A 27,840-nucleotide genomic window follows, 5' to 3' on the forward strand; every position below is an offset into this window, starting at 1 on the left:
TTTTTAAAAAATCTCCCCTTTAATTGACCAAAGTAAAGCCATGGCATTTCATTTGGTAACCTGCTCAGAATTATAAAAACCATTTCATTTGGCCCAGCCCTTACTGCCGTGGGCAAAACTTCCAGACAAGTTTAATCACATCGTGCTCTGGTCTTATAAACTGCATATAAAAAACATCTTCAGCGTCCTAAACACGACGCACTCAGTGTGAGGCATAACTCAGCTGGCCGTGATGTGACATTTATGTCCTTGACAAGCCTCGATTATCCAGATCCTTTACCTGCAATATAAAAATGTCAGGTTAGGATCTTGAGTCAGCTCAACTTTGAGGAAAGCTTTGCCACTAAGCTAGGTTCACCCGAGGGGAAGGGCTTATGCTGGATACTGCTGCCTGGTTTGGCTTTGTGACTGAACCAGCACTGGTTAGAGGCTAGTGACTCTCTGCGTAGCCTTTTGGAGTCCCTCTTGAGGAACAGTGTAAACAATCTACCCTCCAAATAACCAAGGATTTTCAATCTTTTCTTCTGCAAGAGACACACAAAAAAAAAAAAAAAAAAAAAATTTTTTTTTTTTTTTTTGCACGCTACTATATGGCTCTCTATAGCATCAATTCTTCAGTGGGAGAGAAGAAAACGTAGTTTGAAAACACAGATGCACACACTTTCTTCCGCCCCACCCCAGGCCTGTTAATCACTGGAACAGACTGAGTCAAGCCCGAACTACAAAAATATCACTGGAGCAACTACTAAAATGACAGCAAAATGGGACGTTAAAGAACAATCTAAAACAAAGACTGTAGAATTCTAAGTTACAAGCTACTTTTCAGGCACAGGTGTCATTAGATACGTTCCTATGTGAGAAATTACATGTCCCATCTTTCAAGCATCAGAACCACTCTGCAAACACAAGAGCTGCTTTCTGAGATCGGGTACCATGTGCTCACCTTGTATATTCTCACCAGCCAATGTTCTGTGGTGTATGCTTCCTCCAAGACATCAAGCTCAAAGTCTTTATTCCCAATCTCAGCATTTCGGACACGGTCAAAGCCTGGTGGACGCTCTAGAGGGGGCCAAAAAAGGAATCACACGTCTTTATACAGTGCTGATTTCCTAAGGAGATGGTAAATCAATCCAGTACATCAGCTACTAATTGGCCTGCTATTCCTCAGTCAGTAGTTTGGTTGGAGAGTAAGATGTGCAGAAGAGGATGTCAGGTAGGAAGAGCAAATCAAGTGTTAGCCTAACTCACAATCTCTCCAAGATGATGCCTGGTGGAGCCATGGAGCTTATCTCTTCTACGAGATAGTAGCTGACACCCAAGCCCCTCTATTCCTGAGGACTGTCATCCAGAGGCCTCCAGGACCTACTAGTAACCTTTCCATAGGGCAGAGAAAAACTAGCAGCGATCAAAGGCCTGAATCCACTTCAGAAATTCTCCCTAGTACAGAACCAAGAAATTAAAGTCAGAAGGAAAAGACCTGACCTGATCAAATTACTCTCAAACTAGTCATCTGAAGAACTGAAAGTCCTTTGTCTCATTCCATCCCCCTTCATTCCATTCCCCTTTACAATGCCCTTTATTGAGAGGCAATAAAAAGTAGTGTTGAAAGCACAGAATCTGAAGCCAGAATCCCTGACTTTAAATCCTGGCTCTGTCACAAGCTGTGTGACTTTGGGAAGTTACTTAACCTATTTGTAATTCAATTTCCTCACGTCTAAAGTGAGAATAATAACAGTATCTGCCTTTCGGGTTGCTGTGAGGACTAAACCAGTTAACAGCTGTGCCTCGCACAGGGGAGACACATTCTATGAGTGTTGGCTATCAGTGCTGTTACTGCTGTTACTGACACAATCATGAGTCACTCACTGGCTTCTGTGTAGACCTGCCCAAAGCGGTAGTAACACATCTTGTACATGAGGCAGTTGAGCAGCACTGGAGAGCCTTCACGGTCCACACGGAACTCCCCAGTTGGAGTATAGTAGTCGTGCTCCTTGATATGTTTGCCTGTGTCTGTGCTGCCTCCAATCCGGACCATCCACAGAAACTTGTTGATATCTAGGAATAAAAAGAAACTGCTCACTGGATCGTACCTGTAGAAATTGCTCAATTGGTGAATGTTCTGCTGTGTATACTCTAAACAACGAAAAATGAATTAAAAAAAAAAAAAAAAAAACTGCTGTATCACCAAGGTTGCGGGAGCTAAATCACCTAAGGAAAAGGTCACTATAAGGAAATTTCTCAAGATATTTTTCTAATCGAGAATGGTACCTTTTAAGTCTAATTTGCAAAAATAGGAAAGAGAGGATACTATGTTTCAAAGCCCTGACAATGTGTGGACACAAGTCTTTTCCTCAAAATGTACAACTTTTCCTATAGATTAGACTCCTGAAACCTTATTATTACTTGTCCAGGCTTAAGCCACAACTGAAATTAGTCGTAAGTATTGTTGTTAGGTGCTGTCGAGTTGATTTTTAACTCATTGCGTTCCAATGTGACAGAGTAGAACTACCTACTGGGTTTTCCAGGGTGTAATTTTTACAGGAACAGATCACTAGGTCTTTTCTCCCTCGGAGCCACTGGGTGGGATGGAAGCACCAACTTTTGGTTAGCAGCCCAACACTTAACTATTATGCCACCAGGGTTCCTTAGTCCTAAGTATTCACTGGGGCTGAACTGTCCAATGTAGTGACTGCTGAGCACGTGAAATGCAGAGACCAAATTAAGGCGTGTTGTGAGTATAAAATACATGCAGATTTCTAAGCCTTCGCCCAATACAAACAAAAAAAAGTAGGTAAAATATCAGTAATTTTTTTAATATTGATTACATGTTAAATAATAATGTTTTGGGTATATTCAGCTAAGTAAAATTATTAAAATTAATTTCACCTGTTTCTTTTTTATGTATTTTAATGTGGCTACTAGAGGACTTAAAATTACGTATGTGGTTCTCATTATATTTCTATGGACAGCACTGATCTAGAGAGTAGCAGCTTTACCAAAAACACAGGGACCCACAAAGACAGACAGCTGAGAAGTTATAAACCTGCCGAAGCATATATATGAGAAGTTAACATTTCCATGTCAAACACACTATCAGGTTCCACTGATATTGATACCACCATCAACTCAGGATATTTTCTTAGAATATGTCACTCTCTGTATTGCCTCCACCTAACCACAGGCTTTGGGGAAATCAGTTTGCTATATGATTCACTAAATGGCTAATATAAAAAGTATTACTCAGCAGGGACAGTGGTTTGGGGGACTATGGTTTCAGGGGACATCTAGGTCAGTTGGCATAACAAAATGTATTAAGAAAACGGTCCACATCCCACTTCAGTGAGTGGTGTCTGGGGTCTTAAATGCTAGCAAGCGGCCATCTAAGATGCATCAATTGGTCTCACCTGCCTGGAGCAAAGGAGAATGAAGAACACCAAAGACATAAGGTAAAGATGAGCCCAAGAGACAGAAAGGGCCACGTAAATCAGAAACTACATCAGCCTGAGACCAGAAGAAGTAGACAGTGCCCAGCTACAACCGATGACTTGCCCTGACAGGGAAAACAACAGAGAATCCCTGATGGAGCAGGAGAACAGTGGGATGCAGACCTCAAATTCTCATAAAAAGACGAGGTTTAATGGTCTGACTGAGACTAGAGGGACCCCAGAGGTCATGGTCCCCGGGCCCTTTGTTAGCCCAAGACCGAAACCATTCCTGAAGCCAACTATTCAGGCAGGGACTGGACTGGACTATAAGACAGAAAACAATACTGGTGAGGAGTGAGCTTCTTGGCTTTAGTAGACACATGAGAATATGTGGGCATCTCCTGTCTAGATAAGAGATGAAAAGGCAGAGGGGGACAGGAGCTGGTTGAACGGACACGGGAAATACAGGGTGGAGAGAAGCGTGCTGTTTCATTAGGGGGAGACCAGCTAGAAGTACATAGCAAGGTATTTTTAAGTTTTTGTATGAGAGACTGAATTGATTTGCAAACTTTTACTGAAAGCACAATAATTAAAAAAAATTTTTTTAAAGTATTACAGACCCAGAAGAATAAGGTTCCTACTATACTACTGCAAATGGTTTCAGGGGGTATCACAGTGGTTATGAGCACAGACTCTGGATCAAAACTGCCTAGGCTGGAATTCCAGCACTGTCAGTTCTAGCTGAGTGACCTTGGGTAAGTTACTTAACCTCTCTGTGCTTCAGTTTCCAAATCTATCAAATTAGAAAAATAAGACTATCTACAACACTAGGGCTGCTATGGTATTACATGAGTGAGAGCACAACAAGAACTGACTATACTGCCTGTCACGAAGCATCCAATAAATAATATTACTATCCTCATGTAGGGTCTGCACTTTCACCTTCATCTTAAAGATGGACAAACTGAGACACAAGATTAAATGACTTGGCCAGGCCACCCAGCCAGAAACACAACCGAAAACAAAACTCCTGAGAACCAGCTCAGCTATCACAGACCTGTGTATTGTAGCTTCCTAACAGATGTGTCTGAAGCAAAAACCTGGCAAGCTTTAAGTACGGGGGAGTGGAAAGCAACAAATTATGTGGAAGAGGCCCTTCTGTTCAAAGATGTAGGCTACAAAATAAAAAAAGCTAAAGAAGCGTAATACTGTATCATACCCTGGTATAAGACAACCTAGACTACAATCAGATCTAAATATATTAATGTAGATTCAAGTAAGCATTTAATAGAAATTTATTAACATGAAATAAACATGACTTGCAAAAGGGCAAAATCTTGTCCTAACATTCAAAGGAAGCTAAATTCGGGACATTCCAGAAACATAAATACAAACTGAATTTTTATAAGCAAATGCCTGTTTAACCCCCTTAGAAAATGTCATTTTTGGAGCGTGTATCATTTAGCATAAAAATGCCCAAGACATTTTGGAATTCTCATTTGGAAATGCCTTCAGAGCCCAATTTATGTTTTTATTTTTGTAAACTCAGGAGAGGCAAATCTTTATTCTTTTAGAGTAGATTTAAATTTTTGAAAGAGCCAGAAGTGATCTACAGTCAAGAATAATGACTGCAGATAAGTTGGGGGAGGGAGGATGATCAAGGAAATCGTTTTTTTTTTTAGGCACCTATGTGTGTGTCTTTCATGTGTATGTGTGTGTGTATTTGTGTGTGTGCATATATGTGTGCCTAGGAGTGTATGTATGTTTTTAAAATGTCAAAATTATTCACAGAAGGCACCCGCTGGAATGTTATCAGGATTAAATAATACTAATAATCACCTCTAGGCTCTGCGTTCATTCCTTTCGCTTTTTTGATTGCACGGCATCTCTCAAATTCTTCAGAATTCCTACGTAATAAAGTCTAACAACTTGATCTTGAGAAATACACTCAATATGAGAAAAAAAATCAGTACTGTCATCTTCTGTGATTTTCATGGGTCTAGATAGTTGACAGTGCTTTGCACTTTTGTTTTGATGGCTCAACTCTGGTGGCGCAACGCTTAAATGCTCAGCTGCTAACAGAAAAATCAGTGGTTTGAACCCACCAGCTGCTCCACCGGAGGAAAGACTGGTGATCTGCTCCCACAAAGATTATAACCTAGGAAATCCTACAGGGCAGTACTACCCGGTCCTACGGGTCGCTATGAGTCAGAACTGACTCACTGGCACAAAACAACCTTCTTTAAAGGAGTCTCTGGGTGGTGCAAACAGTTAATGCACTCAGTTGCTAACCAAAAGGTTGAAGGTTCGAGTCTACCCAGAGGCATCTCAGAAGAAAGGCCTGATGATCTACTTCCAAAAACTTAGCCAATGAAAACCCTACAGAGGAGCCCTGGTGGCCCCATGGTTAAGAACTAGGCTGCTAGCCAAAAGGTTGGCAGTTTGAAACCACCCAGTGGTTCTGTGGAAGACCTGGCAATCTGCTCCCATAAAGGCTACAGTCTAGAAAACCCTATGGTTTGATCAAAGATTCTATAGAACCTTGTTCAAAAGGGGGAAAATGCAGAATAGAATTTCATACCCTAATGAAATCCAGGTTTTCTGGAGCCACAGAGGCTGGATGAACTTCCTAAACTACTGCCCTGAGATAATCTTTCAACCTTAAGTAAAAAATGTTCCCCAAAGTCTTCTCAAAACCAAACAATAGCTTAACTAGTAAATAATGTCTGCCTTGAGCACTGAGCTCTTTTAAGATCTATCTAGATGGGATCAATTGACAACAGCAACTCAAAAGATCAGGTAGGAACCTTAGGGGGCAGTGAGTTTCTGAGCAACAACTCAGAAAAGGAGGGTGAGAACAGTTGTACAACTCAAAGAATGTAATCAATGTCACTGAACTGTACATGTAAAAATTGTTGAATTGGTGTATGTTCTGTTGTATATATTCTCAGCAACAACAAAATATAATTATTTAAAAAAAACAGCTGGGGCAGTTCTGTCACACAGGGTTGTTATGAGTCAAAACTAACTTGACAGCATCTAACAATAGTTGCACAACTTTATGAATACACTAAAAACCACTGAATTGTACACTTTAAATGAGTGGATTTTATGTGAATTATACCAATAAAATTGTTACTAAAAAAAAAAACAAAAGCCTACGAAGCACAGTTCTATTCTGACACAAATGAAGTCGCCATGAGTCTGCATTGACACAACAGTAACTGGTTATTTTTTACTCCTTTAAAAAAAAAATCTAGCTTTCATAGTTAGATCAGAGTAATTGTCAAATCATCATGTTTTCAACAATCCAAAAGTATAGCATAATCTCCAAGCAACTCCCACTAGGGCTACTCTGTGCTCAGTTTGAGGACTATCCAGAGTTGAAAAGCCTGTGCCCATTTCTCTGAACAATCAAGGATTATTAGGTCTGTGTAAAATTTCTAACTTTGTAACCTTCCTACCTGGAGAAAGAAAATAAAAGCCTTTAAATTAAATCAAAAAAAAAAAAAGTAATGAGCTTCAAGTTGCAATACTTAGAAACTGCCCCAACTGAGAAAATATCTTGATGTTAGTAAAAGGCAAGAGAGATAGGAGATTCGTCTAGTTTTCTTACAATCTAAGCTCTCTAGCTAGACACAGAGACCAGTACATTACCATCAGAAGAATAGCCAGTGAGGCCTCCGAAAATGACCAAAACATAGCTGACGTCAAGCTCCCTCATGATCTCATAGGCTTTTTCTTCTGTGGATGCCATTGCCTAGAAAAATAAATGCATGTTTCTCAGAGCAAATCCCAGGTCATATGATTCCCCCAGGGAAGAATATTTCCCACTAGACTTTACGCACCGAACACTCAAAACACAAATACACTTCACCTCACCTGCCCGACTCGAGAAATGTGGGTATTATTCCACGTGTTGTTGTCCACTAAAATTGTCCGATTCGCCATAGCTGTAATCTGGTAGCCATAATCCCACCATGACATGACCTTTGCATCCTGAAAGAATGGGAAATGGAAATAAGGGGTACTTGCTGTCGTCAAAAAGCAAATGCAAGGAGAGAACGGGCATCTTTGACTGATAAGAATTGAGGCATGGCCAATTAAATCAGCTTCTTCACAGAGTAACGCACACTTTACCAAAGATAGATCTCTGCACCTGGTCCTGCATTTACACACGATCGCCAAGTCTTGGTATAAATTAGACAATTCAGTATCCCCAATACTTCCCTCCAAACTCACTTTATATAAACAAGCATAATGTAAGAGGCTGTGCAATATTTCCAAATAAACAGCCCAATAGCATCAGATAATTTTATTAAATAAAACGACTTTTTAATATTATCACAAAAATCAGTTATGATAAGGGCAGGGGGAAAACACAAATCATAGAATACGATGGACAAGGATTAAAGTTCTTCAAGTTTGACTCCTAAAATATCTGATGTAAAAGCGCTAGTCCCAGTAGAACGAGCCCTGGTGATGTGATGGGTAAACACTCAACTGTTAGTTAAAAGGTTGGCGTTAGAACCCACCCAGTGGTTCTGCGGGAGAAAGGCCTGCAATCTACTCCCATAAAGATTACAGCCTAGAGAACCCTATGGGGCAGTTCTGGTCTGTCACGCAGAGTCGCGATGAGTCAAAATCGACTTGATGGCACCTAACATTCCCAATAACTATTGCAAGGGAAAGCTAATCACTTTAGATTCTCAAAGATATAAACTGCTAAAAGTGGTTTTCATTAGGTGATCTCTTACAGATTTATCTTTTTTCTTCTATTTTCTGAATTTCCCACAATGAACGTGTATTACTTAACTTTTTTCTTCTTTTAAGAAGAGCTTTTATAATTGGGATGGTCCATCTTATGATAAAATCACATCCTGTCAAAGAACAGTGACGAATCTGTGAAACATTTCACAACATGGAGGAACCTGGAAGGCATTATGCTGAGCGAAATTAGTTGGAGGCAAAAGGACAAATATTGTATAAAACCACCATTATAAGATCTTGAGAAATAGTATAAACTGAGAAGAACACATACTTTTGTGGTTACAAGGGGTAGGGGAGGGAGGGTGGGAGAGGGTTATTTACTGATTAGTTAGTAGATAAGAACTGCTTTAGGTGAAGGGAAGGACAATACTCAATACACAGAAGGTCAGCTCAAATGGACTGGACCAAAAGCAAAGAAGTTTCCAGGATAAACTGAATGCTTCAAAGGTCAGCGGAGCAAGGGCGGGGGTTTGGGGACTATGGCTTAAGGGGACTTCTAAGTCAATTGGCAAAATAATACTATTATGAAAATATTCTGCATCCCACTTTGAAGTGTGGCATCTGGGGTCTTAAATGCTAAAAAGTGGCCATCTAAGATGCATCAATTCGTCTCAAGCCACCTGGATCAAAGGAGAATGAAGAACACCAAGGTCACACAATAACTATGAGCCCAAGAGACAGAAAGGGCCACATGAACCAGAGACTTACATCATCCTGAGACCAGAAGAATTAGTTGGTGCCTGGCTACAACCGATGACTGCCCTGACAGGGAGCACAACAGAGAACCCCTGAGGGAGCAGGAGATCAGTGGGATGCAGACACCAAATTCTCACAAAAAGACCATACTTAATGGTCTGACTGAGACTAGAGGAATCCCGGCGGTCATGGTCCCCAAACCTTCTGTTGGCACAGGACAGGAACCATTCCCGAAGACAACTCATCAGACATGGAAGGGACTGGACAGTGGGTAGGAGAGAGATGCTGATGAAGAGTGAGCTACTTGTATCAGGTGGACACTTGAGACTGTTGGCATCTCCTGTCTGGAGGGGGGATGGAAGGGTAGATAGGGTTGGAAGCTGGCAAAACAGTCATGAAAGGAGAAACTGGAAGGGCTGACTCATTAGGAGGAGAGCAAGTGGGAGTATGGAGTAAGGTGTACATAAGCTTATATGTGACAGACTGACTTGATTTGCAAACATTCACTTGAAGCTCAATAAAAATTATTAAAAAAAAAAAAAAATCACATCCTGTCAACACAAATGTCCAGGCAGAGTCCAGATGATTATCAGAAAACCCACTGCCACCAAGTCGATTCCAACTCACAGAGATCCCGTAGGGTTTCTGAGGCTGTTAATGTCTACGGAAGCAGAATGCCACACCTTTCTCCCTCGGAGAGGCTGCTGGGTTCAAGCTGCTGACCTTTCGGGTGGCAGCCAAGAGCTTTTACCCATTGTGCACCAGGGCTCCTTCAGAGTAAGGTCACTATCGATGAAATCCCTAAATTGTGTAGAGATTGGCTACAGGGCCTTTAAGGATCTTTCAAGAGCAGAGTTCTATAGTTGCAATTTATCCAAGTTTTGCAACCATCTAAAAGCTATATGACTTACTATAACATCAAATGTCTCCCCCTTCCCTTCTTCCCCACGACTCCCAAATCTTCACCTCTGGTGTATTGTGACGAAGCCAATAGTATGCTTCTCGGAAGTCATCAAAAATGATCCTACTGCCATCCCCACCCCGGGCAGACAGCACGATAGAGGGCGAAGAGTAGGCCTCGCTGGTCACCCAGGTTGAATGAAAGGTGTAGGTGATGAGAAAGAAAGCCATGACCAAGATCATCCCACTTGCCACCTAAACAAAGAAGAATTGTGTAGTAAGCCAACTAGATTTACACAACACAGGACAGTTTCTCACATTAATAAAGATGAGATGAATCAAAACAAGTCAGGGGCTATATAAGTATGACTGTTTAATTATGACCATTAATGACAGCTCTCTACTTCCCGGCCCAAAAAACTTTACATGCTTGTGTGCACATGCACACACACACACACACACACACAAACACTCACAAGAGTCTCCCAAGCCTGTTCTTAGCATTGCTTGATTCTTACTTCATTCTTAATAGGGTAGGTAGAATCCTGTTGCTTCTTGCTCTTCTTGTCTGGACGACTTATATCCAGATTCTTCATGTACGTGGACAGCACCTGGGAGACTCCAATGCCAGAAAGAATGCACATGACAGGCGCCAATACTAGCATTAGACGAACCTAAAAGAGACAGAGGCATGATCGCATTCTAATCAGTGTTTTACAAATTACAGGCTGCAACTTATTAGTAGATCGTGACATCAATTTAGGGGGTTTCAACCAACATGATTTTTCAATGAACTGGAAAAAAACAGAATATACTTGATGCATTTAAAGTAATGGAAGTACGTATGTTTTAAAACTGCTTTCAGTTATATACTTCCTATATGTGTATTCTGAATAATGATACAAGATGTATTTTTTAACTCTAAGGATCAAAACAGTTTGTAACACACTGTCTTACTAAATCAGTTGCCCTCAAGTGGACTCCAACTTATGGTGACCCCATGTGTGTCAGAGTAGTACTGTGCTCCATAGAGTTTTCGATGGCTGATTTTTTGTAAGTAGATCACCAGGCCTTTCTTCCGAGGTGCCTCTGGGTAGACTCCAACTTCCAACCTTCTGGTCAGCAGTGGAGCATGTTAACAGTTTGTACCATCCAGGGACTCCAATGTCTTACTACAATATAGAAAATCCCTTCTGTTTTTTAATAATCTGGCACTGGGTAAGAGCTTCAAGAAAAAACATCTCCCTTTAAAAGACACTGAAAAGGAGAGGGGAAGTAACACGCCTGGGGTCACATTCTTCGCAACAAAGTGCCAAAGAGCCTCTGTATCACAACATTATGAATCCAAGAGAGGTAAGCCCACAACCAGAATGTACATGTGTCTCCTACATTCCTGGGAAGGATCAACACTATCTGGCAGCTTTTACAACTCAGCCTCTCAAATGCTCAGAGGGAACCATCTGCACAACCATCAGTACTTTCTGAATCATGCCAGGCAGGAAAAAGCACCTCAGAATTAAGGAGGGAAAGGTGTGCTAGGACTGGGGGCATTTCTCACCATAACAGCTGAAAAGTACATGCTGGTCACACCATACATGATGATAAAAATCCGGGCATCCGACAGGTTGCTAAAGCAGTAATACAGGCCAACTACAAAAGAGGGAAGGAGAAGTAAGCAGCTGAGCCCTGTAGGTAGAAACCTACAACAAAAAGCATCTTCACTATATGTGTGGGTGATTCCACAAATTTACCCCAGCAATTTCACTTCCCGGAATTTATCCTGAAAAAACAATCACAGACACATGCAAAGACTGAGATCCTAAGATGTGTGCTACAGCACTCTTTAAAATGGCAAAAAATTAGAAACAACCTAAATGTCCAACAGTAAGGCACTGGTTTATTATATTTATAAAACGGAATATATACTACTAATTAAAATACTGCTCTATGAGATTATAGACCATTTGCCTCTTCTTGAAAATATATATCTTAAATATTATTACCATAAAGTAATTCTAAATGACAGAAAATTACTGTGATTTTTTTATGACGTAAAAAAAAAAATCAAGGAAGAAAACTGTATGATCTCATTTTTATTCATTAAATAACTGGATGACTATACACCAAAACGTGGCTACAGATGGGTGGTGAGAATGTCTAAAATTTTTACCTTTTTCTTTTTCACTTGTCTATAGTTTTTGGAATAAATTCCTTTCACAATAACAATAATAAAAATAATTAAGTTATTAAAACCAAACCAAACCCAAGGCCGTCGAGTCGATTCCGACTCATATGGAATCGACTTGACGGCACTGGGTTTGGTTTGATTTAAAATAACTAAGTTATTTTATAAGAGAAAAAGACCACTACCACCAGTAAATTCTAAAATTTGGATTTTAGAATTTCTGGATTAGCTAGGAGATTCTTTGACAAAGAGGTTTTACAATTTACAATCAGTTATGCCTAATCAGGAACTTCCATACTGCCAAGAGGAGCAATGAGTGACAGTGTGTGTGTCTGTCTGTCTGTGTGTGTAGAAGGGGAATGGGGAGAGGGCAGAACGCTAGAAGTACTTTACAAAAAATTTTTTTAATAAAAATTAGAGTTGACTTTTAAATTATGACAAAAACAAACAGGATTAACTATGAGGCTTTGAACTTGCCAGTATCTACAACTGTTAGGCTTCTGACTTCTACTCTGCTTCAAATATTAGAAAAACGTGCTTAGCCATCCTTCATACTGCGTAGGATAAACGGACAAACAACAACATGGATAAGGGTAGTTGAAGTATTCTGAATGAAATGGTGATCATCACGAAGCGGGCCACATCGGAACACAGACCTGGAAACATGAAGACAAGGAGCTGCAGATCAAAATAGTATGAGGACCAGGTCGTGGGCTGATGCTCGGACACAGATGCAATGATGGGGATGTTGTTCTTAGCATATGAAGGATCCAGCAGTGAGTAGAAACGCCCCGTCCAGGGAGAGATTTTTCCTGGCAGCAAAGACAACACATATTTCACCAACACTCCAGAAACAAACTAACATCTATTCCTAACTAATCACAGCTTTCCATTTTAAGAAGATTCTCAGAAACAAAAGAAGGGCTAAGTTTTTGTTTAAATGCCACCAATACTTTCAGAGGTCTACTCCTTCCTTTCTTTGAAACTTGAGAGCCTTTTTTATCAGCACAGCCAGCAGAAAAAAGTCAGGCTGCATGTAAAACTCAGAAGAATGGAGGCAGACATGCCTCCTGGAAGGGTCTTAAGTCAAATCTGGTGAGTCCAAGGCCAACTCCAGAAACTAAGTCAACTTGGTCTTCCAGTGCTATTCTGAATTAGCCAATACATAGAGACTTGGGCAAAATCAAACTCACTTCTGAAAAGCAGAACTGGCAAAAATGGAGAAGAGAGAAAATGTGACATGCCCAAACTAGACAGCCATGGTTTAGTCTATAAAGGGTTACGAGAATGCGACGTTGTAGAGAACAGCAAACATTAAGACTTCTCCCACCCTACCAATATGTAAGAAATAAAGAAGAGATTGGTTAGAAAGGTAAGGCAAAGTTCTTTCACCAGGTGTGGTTCCTCTGAGATTAGGAGCTGCTCTAACAAAACAGTCTCTGCTAGGCTGAATTCACATGGTTAGGGTCAGTGTCAAACTGAATGTGAACAAGTGGTATTTTGTATACTTGAAATGAAAAGAGAAACAGGAAGCAAAGAGAGCATTTTTCTTTGGTCAGGAAATACCCAGACTTTTTGGAGTTTATTCTATGTCCACACCCATGTGCATTTAATACTAAACACCGTGAGTCTTCCCTACCTGTCAGCATGAGGAGAGCTCCCACGGTGAGAAGGACAAAGCCTACCAGAGAGATGACGCTCCGGAAAAGAACTTCAAACTGCTGTGGATTCAATTTGCTGCGTAGGTAATCCACAAAGGCATGGATCTGGCAGAGACCAAAGACTCCAAAGGCTGCCATGTGCTCTGATGAAAGAACAGGCTGCAGGTGAAAGCATATTTATGGAAATAATGTAGAGGCAAAAAAACGAATGGATCCAGTCCAGACCTGAATTTTCCTCACCTAGTTGAGACCAAAGGGTCAAATGAGTTCTAAGGCCACCATGAAATCAGCACCACTCTAAGGGGGTTCTAATTTACCTGCCACATTTTCCAAAGATCACTTGCCATTCCCAAAAGCATATCATATACTATCATTATCCATCTCTGGCCTTTGCTCAGGCTATTTCCTTAGCCTGGATTGCAATTTTTCCTTCATTTCCATTCACTGAAATTCTCATCCTTCAAGACCCAATGCAAAGACCATCTCCTCCTCATCTGCCAAAACGGAATCGACCACTCCCTCCTGAATGTTCTGCCGCACTTTGTATCTCCTCTAGCACGTAATCATTCTTTGCCTTATGCCATGGTTCTCAAGCTCCAATGGGTATCACAATCACAGGCTGGGAGTGAGGAGAGCCTTTTGAAACAGATTGGTGGGCCCCATCCCAAGAGTTTCTGATTCAGTAGGTTTGTGGTGGGACATCTCCAACAACTTCCCAGATGATGCTGATGCTAGTGGTCCAGGAACGACATCTGCAGAACCACTATACCATAGGCTTCGTGGATTTCTTCCCCCCAATATGTCTGTAACTTCCTTAAAAACCAAGGCCATTGTTTATGCTTTTTTACATTTGACAGTGATTGATAAAGTGCATACAGTAGGTGATCAGGAAAGAAATACTTGCTGACCTTCTGAAGCAGGATTCCACTTTTATGAGAATTTTGCATGAGAAATCAAACATACCACATTCTCTGTTTTAATAGTTGTGTTAACCCTATGGGGTCATGTGGTTAAAACGTTTGTGCTTTGCTTCCTAAAGGACTTATATTGAACCCCAGTAAGAAATTTAGGGGTCACAACATCAAAAAGGACTAGTATTAATAACTTTGATCATGCGTTATCAACTCAGCTCAACCAAAATATCCACCCCCCTCCCACAAACCTAAGACAGAGTAAGAGTCATTAATCTCAAATTTCATGGAGCAAATAGTAACACATTCCTGAAGGCGACTTACTGGCCAGTGAGTCCCTTGCCTTAGTTGACACAAGCAGTCCAAGTTCAGAGCTGAGGATAAGTTTACATCTTTCTATCAGAATTCAAGATCAATTAATCTATCTGGAGCTGTTCAGGAAAAGTGGAGGAAGCTACTAACCCACTCAGTCTAGGACTCACCTGGAAACCCACAAAGGAGATCTGCATGGAAAGAATGGTGCCCAGGCAGTACACCGTGCAGTAGGCCACATAGATGCGGTGGGAGAAGCGGCCTGTGAGCATCAGCACCAGTACATGGAGAGGGATCAAGTTGATCAGGAACACATAGCCTCCCCATGAAGAGACCTAGGACAGGACAGGGAAGAACAGGTTCTGAGCACTCCTCCAGACCATGCCACTCTACCCTAGGACATCACCTGTGACTTAATAAAAGTACCTCTCTCCACAGCAACTACAAACTTTATATCTTCCAAGTGGCTCCCATTACCATAATTTAAGCCCCTGCTCCCTGTGGCTACTGAAATCTTGATCACATAACAAGAGACCTCAACCCTGCAGGTTAGTCTAGATAAGACATCAGTCTACTCTGAAGGTCACACAGAGGATTTAGGGACATCTAGGAAAGGTGAGCAAATGTAAGCAGCTAAGGAAGAAAGTGCAAGTGAAGGTTGGCTAATCAATATTTACTTAAACACAATATTTGAAGAACTTTAAAAATTAAAAATATTATCTCTATCTTGCTATTACACAATGAACACCCATGCCTGCCTTAGAATAGGCTTTATGTGGAGACAAGAGACAATAAAGACTTCTAGCTTCTAGTCAATGAATTCAAAGGCCAAGCACTACTTCCAACTTCTATCAGTTGCTCCCAACAGACTTAGAGAGACTCCTGGAAGGAAGGAGTGAAAAGTTACCATGTAGAAATAAGCAAGGGCACACTTGGCCGCCCAGTAGATGGAACCAGTCTTTACTGCCTTGATCCACATGTAGTAGGTGAGCAGCATGCAAAAGATAGCAATCCCTGCAGAAAGAACACACCAATATTCAAGAACAGATCATGCTAACATGGTAGTTAGGAACACTGTACTGGAATCGGACTGCCCGAATTTCCATCTCAGATCTACTACCTATGGGAAAAAAAAAAAAACGAACTCGTTGCCAGTAAGTCAATTCTGGCTCACAGAAACCTTAAAGGACAGAGTAGAACCACCCCATGGGGTTTCCAAGACTGTAAATCTTTACAGAAGCAGACTGCCACATCTTTCTTCCGCAGAGTGGCTGGTTGGTTTGAACTGCCCACCTTTCAGTTAGCAGTCGAGTGCTTTATCCACTGTACCACCAGGGCTCCTTATTACCTGTTAGTGGTATAATTTTAGGCAAATTATTTTTATCTGTCTCAGGTTCCTATAAAAAGAAAGCAATTAACAGTACCTACTTTATAAAACTGTTATGAAGGCAATGTTACTAATTCATGTAAAGCACTTCAAACAGTACCTGGCATACCGTAAGCACTTAGCAAGTGCTGGCCATTATTATTATTGCTCTTTCCAAGAACTAAATTCCCCACTAGGACAGCCCTACAGACATCCCATCCTATCATGCACCATCCTGCCTCCACATCTTAACACAAGCTGGTCGTTATACCCTGAATGCCCTTCTTTTCAATATTTGCCTAATGAAGTCCCAACTTCAGGGACTTCCAAAAAGTCTTCCCTGATCCCCAAATCTGAATTAATCTCTCCTTTCCCCACATTCCCAAAGTACTCAGTTCATAGTATGGCTCATACTACTATCTGGCTGACTGTTCTTAGGGTTATTTTTATAGGTACACATTATCTGACTGTTATTAGGGTTATTTTTATAGGTACGTATTTACCTTCCTAAATAGATTCTAAGGCGACAAAACTGTATTCATTAACTACCTCTATAATAGTTAATACTGTGTTTTGTCAATAACTTTCAATAAATATATGCTGAGTTGAAAATAAGCCCAAGAAATCATTACAGTTTTAAAGACATTCACTGCCCTTATCTAGGAAAAGAAAGCAAATGATTACAATGTTAAAACAATACTGCCTTTCAACACTAAAAATTAACTCTCCTTTTATGAGTCTAGAAACGAGCCAGTCGCCTGTAGATTACCAGCTACCTTTCTAAACGGAATGCCAGGGAGAGAATATAAATTTATATAAGGTTTCCTTCCTTGCCATTTCTACTTTTCTCACCCGGATACCATTTTTGCTACTGCTAAGCAACAGATTTGAACCCAGATTCTACTGTGCTCCATGAAGCTGTATTGGATAGCAAAGTGAACAGATCTACTTTGAAGTCTTACCTTCATTGTCATAGGAGCCAGCCACAGACCGGGAGATATACCCAGGAACTACAGCAATCATGGCAGCAGCAAGAAGCCCAGCTCCTGCATCCTATAACAAGAGGGACAGTAGGGAGTTATCAACACCAATACACCTATAAGAGCACAGAGGAGAGGATCCAGCTAGTCCATTCTGTTTGTACTGGGCCCAGAGAACAGTTCAACAACTTCCAAGGTAGGTGTAAGATGACTGGGAAAGCTCACAGCACAAGAAAGCTAAAAAGTTCACAGCCAACACCCCGTCACGGTATCAAATCTGAAACTGAGTACATATATGCTGAAGACAGACAAACTAGGTGAGCTGTCACACACCAGAAACTGCCCCAGAATGCGCTGTTCGGCTGTCAGTGTGCCAGGCTCATCGGTCCAGTACTATCCCTAAATCACAGGAACACTAGTCACACCTCTGAAAGTCATGCAAAGACAGACAAAGGAAAAGAATTATTATTTGTGCTAAAAAGGCAACAAAGGCACGTGACTGTCATAGATTGAATTATGTCCCCAAAAATATGTGTCGACTTGGTTAGGCCATGATTCCCACTATTGCGTGGTTGTTCTCCATTTTACGACTGTAATTTTATGTTGAAGAGAATTAGGATAGGATTGTAACACTGTTACTAAGGTCATAGCCCTGATCGAAAGTAAAGAGGGAGTGTGGCCTGCACTACCTTTTATCTTACAAGAGATAAAAGGAAACGAAAGCAAGCAGAGAGAGGAGGCCTCATACCACCAAGAAAGCAGTGCTGGGAGCAGAGCACGCCCTTTGGACCTGGGGTCCCTGTGTGGAGAAGCTCCTAGTCCAGGGGAACACTGACGAGAAGGCCGACAGAGAAAGAAAGCCTTCCCATGGAGCTGACACCCTGAATTTGAACTTTCAGCCTACTTCACTGTGAAGAAATAAATTTTTCTTTGTTAAAGCCATCCACTTGTGGTATTTCTGTTATAGCAGCACTAGATGACCAAGAGAGCGATTACCTACCCGGACTGAAGGTGCCGGGAGTTGAAGGAATGAAGTTGGACTATTACAGGCAGTCTGTGAGCTCAATAGAAAGAAGTAACAAAACGTAACTACAGTCCAAGAGTGAGGACTTCTCTGTTGCTAAGAGTCAAGCCTGCGACAAGGACAGCAAGGAGAAGGTTGAAGTGGCCTCCAAACTAAAATGAGATTTCCCAAGTTCTCCTAAAAGTTTATCACCTCTCAGGTATCTCCCTGACACTATAACCTAAGAATAGCATCCAAGGAGACAGGGTCAGCAATGCTGAAATGCGGAAAGAGAGTCAGCACTATGGAATCCACTATAAAACCAAACCGTTTAAGAATTTTAAAGTAAATGTAAAAAAAAAAAACAACAAACAATTGCTAAGTGCTTACTTCTAGAAGAGAAAAGAACAAATCACTCTGGAGAGTTTCCCATCGTTTTTTTCTTCCTTCCCTTAGATCGTGAGGACTTCAAAATCTAAACCTTACATGTACATTTAAAAAAGTTTTCTTTTAGATGTAGCAATTTACATTTGATCTTCAAATGTTCTCTCATAAGGACAAACAGTTCCTAATGATAAAAAACTACACATTCTAGGGAGGGGTGAGAATGGATCCAATGACTCTGCCCAGCAAAAGCTGCCTTTTTGTCTCCCTGCCCTTCTCAAGGTTCTCAATCCCCCACCCTTTAGCCTCTACTAGAGAAGGTCAACAACATTCATTCCCAAGCCTCCTATCACCCCAAATCCTTCACCTTGAGCTCTTTGGTGAGGTGGTACGTGACGATGGTGGTGAAGGAAGAGAAGAGAGGGGCCAGGAACACACAGACATTCCGAATGTCGATGGTGATGTGGAAAAAATGGAGTACATGGTAGATTGCAGCAGAGGTGATCATCAGGCCTGTAACAGGAAGAGAAACTCCATTAGGCTGACCTAGTAAGACAAGGAACTTACATCAGACAGAAGGTGAATCCAGTTATCAAGAAAGTAACTATGCAGGTCTGGACAAAGCACCAGAAACACTAACACAGCAAATACAGGAGGCCTACAAATTTCTCTCCTAAGGATTCAAGAAGACTTCCAGGATGTATAAAAACCACCCATTCCCAGTGTCCCACCCATTTCTCCTATCTGTACAAGATCCACTTTTAGCAATCTGTGCTGTTGTTGTTAGTCTCTGTCCAATCAATTCTGACTCATGGCAACCCCATGTACTCAGGATAAAAATTACAAGTGTCTCAAAACGAACGTACTGAAATGAAAAAAACTGTTCTATAATATACAAATACCAATTTGTTTAAAACACTCTACAAATGTTTAAAAAAAAAAAAAAAAATCCTGTTCCCCTTACCTGGGTAAATTGTTCCTCCAATGATTCGTCCCAAAGGGTACCAGGCCCGGTCATCAAACCAGTTATGGAATTTATAAAACCCCTCCTCAGCCAGGAACCGGGTAGTCCGATAATTAAAGTATCTACAGCAAGAAAGGAAAAGATTTGCGTCTCCGCCTCTTCACACTCAGATACCTGAGCCAATCTGCGGCAGATCTGGCACTGCAGGTTATGTCACTGAGGACCCTTCTTCCAGAAGGCCCACTTAAACCGTTACTCTAATGAAACTTGGTTTGGTACCAAATATTACGCCAACCACGAAAATCATCTTACATTACCAGAGGTTTCCTCACGTCTAGTGCCACACTTGTCTCAATGAAAGTACCACCTCTCTCATAAGGAAATGAAACTGAAGTCTTAACATTACGACAAAGGAATAAGCAGGATATTCCAAACCACCATGTGGTACGCATTAGGACTAGTCAAGCACTCAAATGAAAAGACAGCTGAGATGTGGGCAACAATGGATTTTTGGCTCCTTTCAAATGACAGGAATATATAAAAGAGCATTTCTGCACCATGTGCAAGAACACAGGGATAATTTCAGGCTCGCGTTACACACAAGACGAAAATTTTTTAATCCACAAAACTAACTTCTTAATGAGAGTTTAAACTTATGAGTCCACTCACATTGTTATTTAAAGTATTTCTGAATGCTACCATGCATGGTGGTAGATCAAAAAACTCCTGAGATAAAATGCTTAGAGCTATACATGGAAACAGATAGTTCTTTAGGTCCAAAGCTATGTAACCCCTTCTCTGAAGGAAGAAAGGGGGAAAAAATCAGTAAAAGGGTCTCAAGCTAAGGACACTTTAATTACTAGAGATAATCATGACTAACCACCCTCCCTCCTCATCCCCTTCCCAGCCCTATTTCCTCCTTGGTCAGTCAAGTTTTAGGAGCGGAAATAAGTAGAAGCAGCAGATAGCAGAAATCTCTGTCCTATTTGTCACTGACAAATGTTATTTTGGTAACTGTCAGAGAGACAGGAAGAATAAGGGGAACAGGCACTCAACATGTGTCAGAATTGTGTCCTTTACCTAACAACAGGAGAGAAAGAGGAGAAAGAGCAAGTAGAAGTTAGTGGAAATAGGTCTGAAATAGGATAATGAAACATGGGCTCTAGTCCCAGATGTCACTAAATCTTAAGCAACTCACTAACACCCTGGGCTGCAGTTTCCTCCTCTGCAAAATGAAGTGTCAAGTCACATGATCTTTACAGTCCTTCCCGCTCTGTGATTACAGACAGTGATATTCTCGCTTCCCCTGATCACCTCCCCTCAGTATTTGTTCATTCAGAGAGTCTGACAAAGAAGCCTTAACAGACTGGTGACAAAGGGACAAAAGGATATAAATCTCCTCATTTGGGAGAAAAAATATAAACTGATTTTGGGGACCTCAAAATAAATACTTGCATGTCTCCAAGGTGCTTTCAAATGTCTACACAAAACGATAAATTTGCAAATATATGTTAGGTATTATGCCTTTGAACTAATGCTTCACAAGCTGAACATGCTATTTTTAAGGTTTCAATGATACTTCAAGAATCTGTAATTGTGAATGCTTCAAATGGCAAGTGTCTTGTTATACACACTTTACCACAATTTAAAAAAAGAACCTATAATTCTGTCCCTCCCAATTTTTTATTAAGTCCTAACTTTAGGCAATATAACACAGTGATTAAGAGACTAGTCTCTGGAGTCAGAAAAACTAGATTCAAACCCTGGCTCCTCCACTTACTAAATGTGTAACCTTGGATAAGTCAATTCAGCCTCTCTGGGCCTCATTCTCCTCATCTGTAAAAAGGGAATTAGAGTACCTACGTTTCATAGGGCTGCTATAAGGATTTAGAGATAATCTGTAAGAAATAAGAAAAAGTGCTTGGAACAAAATGGATGCTCAGTAAATGTTAGCTATTAATACTGCTGAAAACCTTCACCTATATCTGTTTTATCTAACAAAAACTCTACTCAAATTCCTAGCTTTCGAATTTCCTCAACGCCTTAAAACTTAACTGATAAGCCCAATTCCTATCATATAAGTTGTTCAAAGGAAAAAAAAAAACAACAAAACACCGTGTTAGGGATCTCAAGTTCATGACTTGTGGTTTTTCTTTTGAATTTTAAATACTCACCAGGACCATTTCCTTGGATGTACATCATTAACTTCTGACCAAGTGGAGAAGCCAGTCCTCCCTTAGCCAACCCAGACCTTGAGGCACGCATACCAGCAATGCCTCTCACGTTTTTTATGAGTTTGAGAGAATCACTTGGCCAATTCTAACAAAAATGTTTCCAAAGGAGAAACTATCTCCTCTGGAAAACTTCAGGGTTTTTTCTCCTAAATTTGCTGAAAGCACATCTCCATCACTGAGAGCTAATTAAAATTTGAATCTGAAATCCATGAACCTGAAGGCCCTCCCCAAAGGAAGTCATACCAGACCAATCAAAGGTACTCACGGATCAAACTCATGGATAACACTTTCAAATCTCAGGACAGCAAAGAGACGAGTGGAGAAAGCTGCAAAAACCAGAGAGTTAACATTTTAAGGGCCATGTGCAATGAAAGAGCAATGATAATACTATTATCAGTAAAGAGGTCACTGGAAATACAAAATGATTCCTGAATAAGGTATTTATCCATCCCTCCCCACATGGAGGAAACAAATTTCGCTTTCCCCTGACAATGACATCTGTATTGCCTACCTACTAGGACACATTTAACTACTTACACAAGGCCTATAACATTATATCCACCTACTAACACTTCACTCAACTTACATGGTCACCTTTTATATATGTTGACTACTATCCCTACCAAACTGACCTTAACCTTGGAGTAAACTTCAGAAGTAAGGCAATCAAGACTATACTTATGACTCACAAAGAGCCAGGAAATCTAAAAAATAAAATTCTCAAGAGACTTTCAAAAATACTAAGGTACACACGTGAGGAATGTGCTTCTTAATTCAATGAAGTATACGAGACCAAACGGGCAACACCTGCCCAAAAGCAAAGACAGGAAGGCAGGAAGGGACAGGAAAACTGGATGGACATGGGGAATCGTGGGTGGAAAAGAGTAGAGTGCTGACACATTGCAGGGACTGCAACCAGTGTCACTGAACAATTTGTGTATAAAATTTTCAAATGAGAAGATAATTTGTGCTGTAAAGTTTCACCTAAAGCACAATAAAATTAAATAGATATATACATACATATAAACCAAACCCACTGCCATCGACTCACAGCAACCCTGTTGGACAGAGGAGAACTGCCCCATTCGGTTTTCAAGGAGTAGCTAGTGGATTCCAATTGCCAACTTTCTGGAGCAGCTGGTGGATTCAATCTGCAGACCACCGCGCTACCAGGGCTCCATATATTTATAAATACTAAGGTAGGCATCTAAATTGAGGACAATTATCCTTTACAAAAATCAGTATCCAAGGGTCCTCAGCACCTCTTTCAGGTCTCTGAGAAAACAGAATTAGCACAGCATGCCTGCCATTCTCTTCCAGGGGATCACTAGCCCTTACTTTTACATTTCTTGTGCTTACTTTGCCTTCACAAAATTATACTGATAGGGTATGGTAAAAAGAAAGCATAATAACCTGTTGAAAATGAACCAGGTATTTTTTAAAAAGCCCTTCTCGTCAAATTCAAAATTTTCTCCTTTCCATTCCCAAAGAGAGAGGCCCAGGTGCACACTCACATAACACAGCAGCCATTGACAGAATGAGAAGCTTCAGAAGCGTGTCCTGCTTCTCATAGGACAACCGCAAAAATCCCAGCTTAGTCATCTTGACATCAATGGGTGGCAATAGATGACACTCAAACAGCTAAAAAGGAAAAGTCAAGACGATAGGATACTGAACGCCTTTTAAATACCTAATTAACTTTCATATTTTATGGTGGCAGAGCACCAGAAAGAGACATGAGCTAGCCAATATACCAAGGAGGGCCAGGGCAAATACTAGCACCTAAGCCTTGTCTTAAGTATGATCTACTGGCAGGGAAGTAGGCACAAGTCAGGTCTATGTGTCAGGACTAAAAAGGAGTGATCAGAATTCACCACCCATATTTCCGTTTCCCACTCTCTCATAGCTAACACGTATATATAAGCACAATTGCCAACAGTATGGTGCAACAGAAGTAAAGAAGAAACAGGAATAGGAAAAAGAGGGTAGGGAGAAGGGATGCAAATAAAATACAATAAGATTAGAAACAGAGAAAGAAATAACAAAATGGAGCAAGAAAGCACTTGGAAAAAGCCAGCAAGGTATGAAAGAAAGGAAGGAATAAATATTGAGGATAGATGTCACAGCAGAAACAGAAAAAACAGAAGTCACAGCTGAATCAGCACAATTTCCAGCCCTAAATTTAGGCTTCAACTGACTGGCTACAAGCTTCCTTCTATTCCAAATTCCAGTGGGGTTGCAGGGTCAACTAAAGCGCATGAATGCTCACTAACCCATTTATAATCATGCGCTAAAAAAGATGGGGAAACGTACATACAGAGATCACTACACTTCAAATCCTATATATCACACTGTAACCACTGCTGCCATCTAGCCCCTCTTCCGATCAGCTGTCTCTAGGCATCTCTGTAACTGACACTGCTAATTTAAAAGACTGCTCCGTGACACAGAGATGGCTCATGGCACCAGATGAGAATCTGGAGGGCGGAGAAAATAAATTTTTCCCACTGAAGCAGAGAAAGCTGGGCGGTCAGGGAGGTGGGGCATAGAATAAAATAAAATGCTCAGGAAGTTAGCCACTTCTGTATAATACAGTTCTACCTTCTTAAGTCATAAACTAGCCACGGGCTAAATGATGAAGGATACAATAAAGAATAGGTAGCACTGTTCAAGATTACGCACAAAAAAATAATAATATGCATCCTCCTGACCTTTATTTATTTCACTGTTACTGTAGAAAAAAGGTGGGAGGGATAACACGGGGCAAGGTGGAAGGCATAAGAATATTTTCTCATCTTCTAACCTGGAAAGTCAAGCATCTTTGCATAATTAACTGTCCCAGAAGAGCGGTTTCCCAGTTTTACATATGTGTTTTTAATTATAATCCCAAAGGAAACCCTTATCTTGCATCCATAATAAACACCTAACTCCCGAAGCCCACAATCCAGCTACATGCCTCTGGTTTGTTTGTGACTGTTCTATGGAAAGACTAAGATGGAAACAAATTTAACACCACTGAGCTGGTATAAGCCACACACCTGGAAGGGCAGCAGAGAAAATGAGAGCACTAGAACTTCTACCTGAAAGCTTAGTGAAGAAGCTGGTAATTTAGGGCAGGGCCCTAGGGGAGCTTTCCTCGTGTGCTCTCTGGTAATTTTCACGCACGGGGAAAGCAAATAAGGGCAAAAACACCTGTCTTAAAACACGTACCATCTGCTCTCCTCCTCAAACGTGACCCGCAAGCTGTGATATCCTTGTCCCATCCTAGTTCTAGTTCCCAGGACTGCAACTTCCCTACCCCCCACACTTCCTAGCCATCTTCCCACACCCTCTCACACCCCTGCGCCCCTCAACGCCCCTCACTTCTGCTCTCCTGCAGGTCCGTCCCCCTCCCACCTTTACAGAATACCTCTGACAACACCCACCGCGGAACACCCCACCGCCTCAGCATCCTAAGCCCTTTCCTCTGCGAGACTAGGCCCCGAGTCCAATGTTCCCCATGCCCTCCTGGCCTAAACGTAAGCCCCATCCCACTCTCCACCCTACTCTCCCTTCCCAGATGTTCACATCTTTCCATTCCAGGATGTCCCCACCCCCCCTCCCCTGCAAGGGCCCAAGCTCGGCTCCTTCCCTTTAGAGACCGACCGCCTGCACTTCATTCAGCCCTACCAACGCTCTAGATTGTACTGCCGCTAATGCTCAAGTCAGCTTCTACCGCCTTCTCACCTGGCCGCCGTTTCTCAGGAATCTACTCCGCGCCCTCTGCCATCGGTTCAGCGGCGCACACAAACCTGGCGGCGCCCGGCACCGCTCCCCATTGGCCGGCTCAGTGCCGATGCGGCACTTCTAGAAGGCGATAGGCTTGTGTCACTGTCTGTCATAACCGGAGGCGGGAATAATACCGCACTCTCCATTTTTCACTGGACAAGAAAGGTGTCATTTAGAGGTCTAGAGGCGGGGATATGTGCTCCGGCCGAGCAGTCATAGGCCCGCGTGTGAGAGCGAAGAACGCAGAAAGAACGTGCTCCGAGCAGTTTGGTTGAGGGCCGAGCAGTGACGTGTCGCTCTGCGGACCCGGAAGAAGTCGCAATGGGGGGGGGGGGGGGTGGCCGTGTCCGAAGTCACGTGACTAGCTCGGGAAACAGTAAGGAAGTACAAATCCCCCCCCAAAAAAAAATGGCGGACAAGGCTATCGTGCCCGTTTTTCAGGGGATTTTTTTTGGGGGGTGGTAGGAAGAAATTGACTGTTATCTAATATAAGATTAAGGGAGAGGAGGGGAAAATTTTATATATATTCTCAATGAAAATGCAAACGCTTCCTGGTCCAGACCGTTATATCTGGTAGAGGATTCATCCGATGCTCATAGCAACTAATCGGGAATCCACTGGACGGCAACGGGTTTGGGCTTTTGGTTTTTGTTTTGTTTTGTTGTTTTTGCCTGGTTATTCACTCAACAGCTGTTTTCTACAATGCTCCGCTATAAACTCTGATGGACAAGAGAGCCCGAATTTCACGGGGCATTGTTATTTTTGTTAGGTGTCTGAGTCAGCTCTGACCCTTAGGGGCCCTATGTACAACAGAATGAAACACTCCCGGGTCCTACACCATCTTCACAGTATTACTAATCTTTGAGCTCATTGACATCCATCTCCTTGAGGATCTTCATCCTTTTGGCTGACGCTGTTCTTTACCAAGCATGATGTCCTTTTCCTGGAACTGGTCCCTCCTGACAACATAGCCAAAGTACCAGTCCTCTCTTCTAAGGTGCATTCTGGCTGTACTTTCTCCAAAATTTCCTCCAAGACAGATTTATTTGTTCTTTTGGCAGTCCATGGTATGTAAATTCAATATTCTTTGCCAACACCATAATTCAAAGGCATCAATTCTTCAGTCTTCTTTATTCATTGTATAGATTTCACATGCATATAAAGAGATTGAAAATACCATAGCTTGGGTAAAAAAAAAAAAAATTTTTTTTTTTTTTGGGTCAGGCACATCTTGGTCCTCAAAGTGACACCTTTGCTTTTAACACTTTAAAGAGGTCTTTTACAGCAGATGTGTCCAATGCAATACATTGTTTCATTTCTCAACTGCTGCTTTCGTGGGCATTGATTGTGGATCCAAATAAGATAAAATCCTTGACAACTTCAGATTTTCTCCATTTATCATGATGTTGCCTGTTGATTTAGTTGTGAGGATATTTGTTTTATTTTGAGGTGCAGTGCATACTGAAGGCTGTAGTCTTTGATGTTCATCATTAAGTGCTTCAAGTCCTCTTCACTTTCAGCAAGCAAGGTTGTGTCATCTGCATAATACAGGTTGTTAATGAGTCTTCTTCCAATCCTGATGCCTCGTTCTTCATATAGTCCAGTTTCTTGGATTGTTTGCTTAGCATACAGATTGAATAAGTATGGTAAAAGGATATAACCCTGACAAACACCTTTCCTGTTTTTAGACTACACAAAATCCTCTCATTCTGTTCGAACAACTACCTCTTGGTCTATGTACAGGTTCCGCGTGAGCATAATTAAGTGCTCTGGAATTCCCGTTCTTCACGATGTTACCCATAATTTGTTATAATCCACACAGTTGAATGCCTTTGCATAGTCAATAAAACACAGGTAAATCTCTTTCTGCTATTCTCTGCTTTGAGCCAAGATCCATCTGACATCTGCAATGATATTCCTCATTCTCTTCTGAGTCCAGATGCAGCACTGGAGGTGCTCACTCATTTATGCCAAGAAATTTAGAAGACAGCTACCTGGCCAACTGACTGGAAGAAACCCATATTTGTGCCCATTCCAAAAAAAGGTGATCCAGCAGAATGTGGAAATTCTCGCACAGTATCATTAATATCATGAGGCTTTACCCTTTCTTAAATCCCTGACTTTGTGAATGAGTATTCCTAGGCCTAAAGTGATTGTCAGTGTTAAGCTAGAAGACTCTTCACTGCCCAGCTAAAAGACAACTGATGCAGTAGAACCAAAATCTTCCTCACCAGCAGTGGACTGGCTTCTCTCAGGGGAAGCAGGAAGCAGTCCTGCCACA

The 27,840-nt window shown here is 41.4% G+C and overlaps 1 protein-coding gene across 2 annotated transcripts; it reads right to left on the reverse strand.

Moving 5' to 3' along the window:
* Nucleotides 1–25,648, reverse strand: STT3A (STT3 oligosaccharyltransferase complex catalytic subunit A). 2 transcript variants are annotated; one of them, XM_003417424.4, is made up of 18 exons: nt 25,518–25,648; nt 23,306–23,432; nt 22,057–22,117; nt 19,558–19,679; nt 18,961–19,106; nt 17,189–17,279; nt 15,768–15,874; nt 15,031–15,195; nt 13,616–13,796; nt 12,633–12,788; nt 11,350–11,441; nt 10,310–10,465; nt 9,858–10,046; nt 7,308–7,424; nt 7,083–7,185; nt 1,867–2,055; nt 944–1,059; nt 1–280 (listed from the first exon to the last, which is right to left on the reverse strand). In XM_003417424.4, the coding sequence occupies exons 2-18, from the start codon at nt 23,391–23,393 to the stop codon at nt 242–244; spliced, it is 2,118 nt and encodes a 705-aa protein (XP_003417472.1). In that variant the 5' UTR covers nt 23,394–23,432; nt 25,518–25,648; the 3' UTR covers nt 1–241. The 2 variants fall into 2 exon arrangements, with proteins under 2 accessions (XP_003417472.1, XP_023412842.1); XM_023557074.2 differs by lacking the exon at nt 23,306–23,432 and having other exon boundaries at nt 25,518–25,580.
* Nucleotides 25,649–27,840: the final 2,192 nt, after the last annotated feature.

Source organism: Loxodonta africana, chromosome 15 (assembly GCF_030014295.1).
Source record: "Loxodonta africana isolate mLoxAfr1 chromosome 15, mLoxAfr1.hap2, whole genome shotgun sequence".
Lineage (NCBI taxonomy): Eukaryota > Metazoa > Chordata > Mammalia > Proboscidea > Elephantidae > Loxodonta > Loxodonta africana.

Bases quoted from the DNA above. Each gene is read 5' to 3' on its own strand.
- STT3A (XM_003417424.4), bottom strand. From the start codon at position 23,393: ATGACTAAGCTGGGATTTTTGCGGTTGTCCTATGAGAAGCAGGACACG. The intron at 19,107-19,557 runs GTAAGGGGAACA...TTCCTGTTACAG, and splicing joins TGGAGGAACAATTTACCCAG to GCCTGATGATCACCTCTGCT. The intron at 281-943 runs GTGAGCACATGG...TTTATATTGCAG, and splicing joins GGCTGGTGAGAATATACAAG to GTAAAGGATCTGGATAATCG.